General features: G+C 54.4%; 1 protein-coding gene across 1 annotated transcript in view; it reads left to right on the top strand.

Moving 5' to 3' along the window:
- The window catches only part of Myo1h (myosin IH), a 72,238-nt gene that overhangs the window by 62,545 nt on the left and 1,368 nt on the right, over positions 1-8,325 (top strand). Inside the window, exons 22-31 of the mRNA XM_047561897.1 lie at positions 478-546; positions 1,685-1,769; positions 2,435-2,594; positions 3,292-3,375; positions 4,043-4,136; positions 4,315-4,370; positions 5,006-5,141; positions 5,443-5,513; positions 5,597-5,691; positions 7,564-7,663. Coding sequence (XP_047417853.1) covers positions 478-546; positions 1,685-1,769; positions 2,435-2,594; positions 3,292-3,375; positions 4,043-4,136; positions 4,315-4,370; positions 5,006-5,141; positions 5,443-5,513; positions 5,597-5,691; positions 7,564-7,663 — 950 coding nt within the window. The remainder of the gene's footprint in view (positions 1-477; positions 547-1,684; positions 1,770-2,434; positions 2,595-3,291; positions 3,376-4,042; positions 4,137-4,314; positions 4,371-5,005; positions 5,142-5,442; positions 5,514-5,596; positions 5,692-7,563; positions 7,664-8,325) is intronic.

Here is an 8,325-nt window from a genome sequence, read left to right on the forward strand (position 1 = left end):
GTGGTGGAGACAGGTGCTGGCGGGGCGGGCTTCAGGCTGCCCCACTCGGCATCTCTGCCCGGCTCCAGGGCCATGTGCTGCTGATCTGCCAGGCCCTTGATCAAGCTGGCCTCTGGCAGGACCCCAGCCAACTGTGGAGCGGGCGATGAGGACGCCGTGCGCTCACACGCCGCAGGGGGTGCAGTAGGCGTCCCCACGTCGGGCGCACCGATCTGTGAAATGTGCGGGTCTGTCCCCTGGGGCAGCGGGGCAGGCGGGGAACGAGGACGCCTACCGCGGAACCGGGCACCGGCCTCGGCCCGACCTGGGGGAGGAAAGACAGAGGCAGAAAAGAGCCCTGTCCTGGGGCAGCGTCCGGCGTCTGGAGCGCGCTGCTCTGCGCTCTGCCCCGCTCCACCGGCACCCCGGGCCGGGCCTCGGGTGCCCCCTCGGGAGGTCACGGCAAAAGTCTCACCAAAATTCTGGTTTTATTTTAAGTTGCAAGAATCCAAGCCACGTACAGGGGCTGCCTGGGCAGGAGAGAGTATGTGAAGAAAAGACGAGCAGGTAAGAAGCCCGGAGAGGCCCGCCGCTGCGGACCAGGGACGGCAGGGGCTCCCGGGCTCTCCCCGCCCATCCTGGGCACCTGGCCCCTTCTCAGGGTTACTTAGTGACCGGAGAGGCCTATGTTTGCTCCACAGGCATTTTGACCTCATGTAACTTTAAAAAAAAAAAAAAGGTTCCAACATAACAGGCAGCCTTGAAGCCCCTCCCACCTCGCGTTCAGCTCGATGCCCCACCCCGTTTCTAAGATGCAGCCTCTGCGGGATTTTTCAGCACTTTTTTTTTTTGTTCTTCTAAGTTTTGCCCTCCGTGGTCACTTCACTTGAACAATATATTTCTCATCTGGCGTGTTTTGAACTTAAGAAAATCATACTGTTGGTATTTTGTGGCCCTCTGAGTTTAGAATTCAACCAGATGTGTAGATTGACTCATTTCCATGACTGCGTAGTATTCCTCTGTGTTGGTGGGTCAGCAAGATCTTGGGGGTCTGGTGACCCCTGTTACGGCTACTCAACACTGTAGCATGAAAGTAGCTTTAGACAACACGTAAATGAATGCGCCTAGCTGTGCCGCCATTGAGTATCATTTACCTCCATCCGCCCCTGAGCTGGGTGTTCCATGATCCAGTTCTGTTGGTGGACATTTGGGTTATTTCCAGTTGCTTTTACTTGTGCAAAAGAAACAGTGCAGTTTTGGTTGGGGGAGCATTTAAAAAATCTGAAAATATTTAAGAATTGGGAGACCAGCCAGGATCTGATTTTTGTGTTTTAACTTATCCCAATTTTTAAATGCTGACAACTCCATTAAAGTCAGTGCCGGGTGAGACTAAATGTCGTGGTGTGACTAATCAATACCATCACACATGCCACTCCTGTCCCTGAAAAAGACCTTGGGAAACCCCCTGGTGTAACTCCCGGCTTCCCCGGAACTCCCACGGTGCCCTCTGTTCTCTCCCCCTAGTCTAGTTGTCTGCTTGAGTGTCCCCAGGTAAGAATCGATGATGTGCATTGGACTTTCCATCTCTGGCCCGCAGAGCACACTGGCGGGTGATCCAGATGGACCCTGGGTGGCTGAGTCCTGGAGAAGCCACTTGTATTTACCTATGATTGTGCTACTTGCTAATGCCAATGGACTCTTTCAGCCACCAAACTGGAAGCCCACTGGCGTGGAGTCCTGGCTCGAAAGGAGGTCCAAAGGAGAAGGTGGGCGGTGCAGATAATAAGAAGGTAGGTTCTCAGTTGCGACGGGGAGGAGAGGCCACTCAACAGCGGTGTGCTGCAGAGGATGGTCTTGGGCACGGCTGAGTTCTTGTGATGTTTGAATTCGTGCAGACAGAGCTTCGCAGGATGCTGCTGGGAATTCAGCTCCATCTCTTTGCTCTGAGCTCCCAAATTTGATAGTGATCACAAGTCAGGACATTTGTACTTTCTCTTACCCTAGTTCAAAGTCACAAAGGCAAATGCCTCCTGAAGCCGGGCAGGTGAAGCGAGAGTCTCATGAGCTGCGACAAGGCAATAGGGCGTGGTGGGGACTGCGGCAAATTGGAAAGCTCAGTTCACCTCAGTGGGGCAGTAACCCTTCTATCCCAGTCAGTTGGTGCCCTGGAGATACAGCAGGCCAAAGCTGACAGATCACTTGATCGTTCAAGGCAGGCTGAAATCTGGCTTTCAGGCAAGACCTTCCAACTTTTAAAATTGGCAGCTAATTCAGACGAGTCAAAATAAAAAGCAGCGTGGGTGAAACAACATATCTTTGGGGCAGGTCTGGCCCGTGGGCTTCGTTACTGGCTTCTGGCCTACGTGGTCACTTTGGCTTCTGAATCAAATGGGGATGAGAAGGCACATCTCTGAGGAAATGGGCCAGCAGGCTGACAGAACGCTTGCCTTCCGAGGTTCGTCAAGGGATTCATCCATCGCGACGAACCCCTCGGTCCTGACAACGAGGAGTACATAGTGTTCGTGCGAAAGAATTACATCCTGAATCTCCGGTATCATGTTCCGAAGAACGTCTTAGACAAGAGCTGGCTGAGGCCTCCTGGCATCTTGGAAAACGTAAGGACTAAGCTGGGGGCTGTGTTGCCAGTGACACGGGCACACTGGACCCAGAATTCGTCACCTGCTTCCTAGACTTACAAAGCCAGTGGGGGGTCCGTTTAGAGCAATTTTAAATGGTTTCTGTTCACGATGGAGCTTTCCCAGTAGATCTAATGATTGTTTAAAAGTGTCTCAAAAGTAGTTGCCCTGGGGTCACGTGTCGGGGGCACGCCTGTAATTCCACTGGCTTGAGAGGCCGAGGCAGGAGGATCTCAAGTTCAAAGCCGGCCTCGGCAGTTGAGACTGCAAGCAACCTAGTGAGACCGTCTCAAAAAAAAATGGGGGGTGTGGGTGGGAATGGGGATGTGGCTCAGTGGTTAAGCACCCTGGGTTCAATCCCTGGTACCAAAAATAAATAAATAAAAAAGATGGTCTAGGGACCCTGCGTCTGGAATGTAGAGTGGGGCAGGGGGCAATCATAAGATTCTTGGGTTCCACCCCAGATCTCCCGAGTCACAATTTCTAGGAATCTCAGAGCCAAGCCTCAGAGGGACCCTAAGTTTGAGAACCACTGCTGAAGCGAAATTGACTATTTTGCTATATTAATGCTGGACTTGAACCAAGGACAGCTGTGTTTCCAAAGCTTCCGTTTGGTGGCTGCCACCCAGGACGGTGTGAGGGAGGCGGGTGGGAAGGCAGTGTGTTCTCCACACAGGCTTCGGACCTGCTCAGGGGGATGTGCCTGCGGAACCTGGTTCGGAAGTACTGCCGCGGGGTCACGGCCGAGCGGAGAGCCCTGGTAGGGACGCGGCGGTGGGGAGGCAGGACGGAGGAGGGGCGAGGCCTGTCCTGCACTGGGGACTATGAGTGTCAAGAGGCCTCGTCCACCATTCCACCTACAAGTGAGGGGCCTCACTAGCCCCACGACCCACGAACAAGTGGGGGATAGGAGTGCAGAGCCCTGAGCGTCCACTTATGTTACTGTCACCATGGACACAACCCAGCCGGCCTCTGCTGGGAGTACAGGCCCCTTCCTGGCAGGCCTTTTCTCTAAAGGGCTGGAGCGTAAAGGTCTTGGGCTCCGTGGGCGGCACAGTCTCTGCCGCCCTTACCCAACTCTGCAGCCACCGCAGGGACTAGGGCCCACGGCTGTGTTCCAATAAAACTTTATTTATAAAAGCAGGCTGTGCTTGGCTCTGGGGCTGGAGTTTGCCGAGTTCTGATCCAGAAGAGGGAAATGACTCTGAAGTTCCGAAAACCCCACTTGGGTTTCCATGCAAGTCCGGGGACCTGCGCGGGAGTCAGTCCCAGTCTCTACCAATATCACTTGGGGGCTTTTCAGCCAGAGCCAAAGTATAACAAGGCTCCTGCGGTTTAGCCAATGAAGTGCACGGTACCGCGGTCTAAAGCTCCTTCATCCCAAGGGCAGTCCAGGGCTACCATTTCTCGTACTTTTGTTTTACCAGATGCAGGAAAAGGTGGTTGCAAGTGAAATATTCAGAGGAAAGAAAGAAGGCTACGCGGACAGTTTAAATCAGCCCTTTGCCAACAGTCGGATAGGTGCGCACATTTTCTAGCGAGGTTCATCTGTTTCCCGGTTCTAAGGAAGATGCTCAACGTCAGGCATTTCCTGACAGCTGTTTCCCCATCCGAGACCTGGACCAAACCCACAGGTGGCCGTGCCTTCTCCCCAGGGCGGGTACCTGGTGGTGATTCACGGCGTCTGGTTCTCCCCTAGACGAAGGAGACATTCACCCCAAAGTGCTTCAACTCATTAGCAGCGAGAAAGTCGAGGTAAGGAAACCGGGGTCCTCCACCTTGCACGGGATCCCCCGCTGTGCTTGGGAGCAGGCCCTTCTCTCCAGAGCCTGGAAGCATCGCTTAAACGCAGGGGTGCGGCTGGGAGAGCCCCCGGCTGATAACCAAGATGGCGGGGTGACAAATGGCAGTCAGATGCAGCTTGCCGTTCGAGGGGCTTTTGTCTGTCGTCCTAAAAACTGTCTTGGTTTGCTTTCCTATGAAACTGAGAGACGCAGCCCGGAACGTCATCGGGAAGCACCCCCATGTTAGTGAGGGTAGGGGGTGGTCCGTCTTCTCCCCGTAGTGGCCCTGAGCTCCTGGGCCCCGTGGACGTGGGTGATGAGTCACAGAGGGGACCAGCCAGGAGACAGTCCCTGCCTAGCCCGCCGCCTGGCCTGCGTGAACATGGCCTTGCGGTGCCCGTCCTGGGAGGGTGTTCGAGCCCGGAGCATCTTCCTCTGCTGGCCTTTTGGAGCAGAGCCCCGAGGCCGGTGACCACAGCCTGGGCTTCCCCAGAGGGCAACGCGGCAGAGCTGCCGCGCAGAGCCCGGCAAGGAGAACAGGTCTGTGCGTGCAGCCCCTGCCGAGCTCCCGGGCCTTCCCCTGGGGTGACCCCAGCCTCCTTGCAGTACGGCGTCCCGGTCATCAAGTACGACAGGAAAGGCTTCAAGGCGCGGCAGCGGCAGCTCGTCCTCACCCGGGAGGCAGCTTACGTGGTGGACGTGGCCAAGGTCAAGCAGAAGATAGAGTTCTCGGAGCTCAAGGGTAAGGGGGCGATCTCCAGGCAGCTCCCGGAGAGGACCAGCGCCGGGTGTGCCGGCAAGGGAGCAGCCCGCCGGCGGGGGCCCGGGGACGGGTGCCAGGCCTGGCCCGGCCTCTTGTTCTGCTTCCCCCGAGGACCGAGCTTGGGCAACAGCCGCTTCCACAGAATGACCGGCTTTGCCCGGGCCAGCAGCACGCTGGCTTCCGCGGAGTCCTGCACCCCTCTGCCCAGCCAGGAGGAAGCCGGGGTGGCGGGAGCCCTGGGTGCAGCTCTCCAGGCCCCTCACTCCGGATCTGTCTTAAGGTGTCTCCACCAGCAGTCTGAGTGACGGGCTCTTGGTCATTCACGTGTCACCCGAAGACCACAAGCAAAAGGTAACCGGTGGCCAGCAGCCCTCGGAGTAACTTGTTCTTTGGGGTCACTAACGCTGAAGCCACGGTGCTCTCCTCTGCCCCAGGGGGACGCCGTCTTACAGTGTGAGCACGTATTTGAAGCCGTTACGAAGCTGGTCATGCTGGTGAAGAAGGACGTGGTCAGTGTTGTTCAAGGAAGGTGAGTGGCTTCCTCTTGGGCCTGGGAAGTCACTTGGTGTCCTGATACAACAGATCCAGGAGATGCAGAGGCCATCTTCCCGCCCACGCCTGTGACCTCTACAGCAGCAAACACCGTCCACCGGCGGGCGTGGGCGCGGGTCTCCAGCGGTGTCCCCTGCCCTCCCTGATCAAGGGCTTTTTTCCATCCTCTCCCCTCTGCCCTTGGGATCCAGAGAAACGGAGAGGACAGTGACCCCTCATTGACCTCAGGAAGTCTTTCCAGAATTTTCAAAAGAGGTGCTTACGTTCCTGAGGGGCACTGTCCCCAAGTAAGAGGCGGGCCGCTGGGCCCGGGCAGAGCGCAGCCCACCTTGGCTGTGGACGCCTGGTGGGACCTGCTCAGGGCGCTGGCCGCAGCTTTGACGGCTGCCTACACATTACTTAAAGAATGTGGTAGTTTCTTTAGGGTATAAACATAAAAATACCTAGCACGCAGATATGTAAGACCCGCTGCTTCTCTCCAGGGTAAAGCAACTGCCACATTGCCTTGTTTTTGCAGTCCTGGGGATTGGAACCTGGGCCGTGCACGTGCTAGGTAAACGCTCTATACTCAGCTACACCCCCAGTCCTTTTTTTTTTTTTTTGAGTCGGGGTCTCATTAAGTTGTTGAAGCTGGCCTCAAACTCATGATCCTCCTGCCTCAGCCTCCAGAATCACTATAGGCAGGCACTGCCCTGACCTTCCTTAGCTGCCACCTTTTTTATTTCCTGGGCAAGTGAAGCACAGGTTAACCAGCACGCCGTGCCAGAGGGCACCTCGCTGGCTGTGGCAAGTGGTGACAGAGGATGGGAAAGCAATGACTGAGACTGGGGGTCTCTGATGCCCTCATGGCTGTGGCGTGCCCGGTGCCTGGGAATGTTTCTGTGCAAGGGCACAGGATGCTTGGCTGCTGTGGCAGTGCCCCGCATGAGGTGGCGCTGTGTAAGAGTCCTTTAGCTCTGACCTTGATCTCAGGCACACAGCTCCCGGGAAGGAAGGAATTCTTCTTATGCTCGACAATCAGTTTCTCACCAGCTCTGCTTCTCAGGTTCCTGCCTGCCTCACAGTAACTTTTAACAATGGACTTTCTTGAGAGCTACACAAAGCTCCTCACATTGCACTTTGCAACTGTGGAAAAGCTACATAGATGTCCTAGTTTCTGTAACTTTCCTGAATACAAAGACTAATGGTTGCAGAGTCTTTAACCTGATCATGAGACAGATATACAGATCGCTGACCTAACTCCTTAGACCTGCATCTCCATCAGAGAGCAGGCTCCACCTGATCCCAGCTTCATCTTCAAGATCTGTGTCTGTGGATCTTTATTTTCCAATCCCCCTGCGTCCCTCGCTGCCCCAGAGAGTTTGGTCGCGCTGCTTGTGACAGCTGGCCAGCGAAGGTGTGTGGGTTGCTGACTTGTTCCGACTTCCTCCTGCACAGCCCACGGGAGCAGACTGCTCCTGGGGAAGTGTGTCTCTGCTCCCAGTTGTTCCAAGGTGATGAGCAGATTGGTAGGTGGAACTGGGAGAGAGCCGAGCACTTTGAACAGCGCCGTCTGTTCTGCTGTACCCAGAGGTGATCCTTAGGCGGCCGTGAGAGTTCCGGCATGTGTGGCTCATTCCTCAGGCATCGGATGGGCCCCTCTGATGAACTGAACTGCAGACACACCGTAGGTGTCCAGTTGTAAAGATGGTTTTCTCCTTCCGAATACTCAAGTGGGCACTAAACACAGTAACGAAACCCGAAACTGATCTGGAAACTAACAAAATTTCATCAATGAATTTATTTTGCAGACCAAAAGCTGAGGGAAGAAAACCATGTGTCGGTAACTTGTCACTTTGTGTGTTTTAAGTTTACAGTTTTCTATTGGGCCTGGGAGAGAAGGCACCATCGTTTTCCATACTGGACCAGAAGAACAAATCTATAAAGATAAAAATGGACAGTTAAGAGTGGTGAGTGGCTGACTTGGGGGTGAGGGGAAAATAAGCAGTTTTAGAATACAGGTTTGAAAAAAAGTTTGTTTCTCCCCTCCATTCCTGATACCACATCTGAGGGGGAAAAACTGATACTAGAAGCACGAATTTAAACACTGCATGAAAAGGCAAAAAGGTTTACTATCTCTAGTTGCTCGTGAACCAGAGGTTGACATGAAATACTGAACTCAGACTTGTCTCCACCCCGGAATCCACGTACTAGAGTCCACCTCAGACAGTGATTTGGTTGTGTGGGAAGAGAGCCCCAGGTCAGATGGACACAGAAGAACCCAAGGCTGAGCACTCAGGGGCTCAGGCCCCTGACCATGCCCTGTGGTTGGGCGAGGGCCCCGAGTCCACACTGGCAAGGAGTACCAGAGCTTGTTTTGATCTAATGTCACTTAGCAGTGATACATGTAAATCAGAGGTGGCTAAGTCATTCAAATGTATTTCCTATGTGTACCGAGAATTACCTGATAGCAGTTAAAGAGCAAGTATCTGCTACACATGTAAATGTGCTTACCTATAAAATTGTTGTGTGGATTTAACTTTTGTAACATAACGTCCCCCTTCAGGAACGGGTTAGAGGAGGACCATTTGAATGTCAGCCAATGAGGTGACTTTTCCGTTCACGTGCCTCG

Source organism: Sciurus carolinensis, chromosome 8 (genome assembly GCF_902686445.1).
Source record: "Sciurus carolinensis chromosome 8, mSciCar1.2, whole genome shotgun sequence".
In the NCBI taxonomy this organism is placed as follows: domain Eukaryota; kingdom Metazoa; phylum Chordata; class Mammalia; order Rodentia; family Sciuridae; genus Sciurus; species Sciurus carolinensis.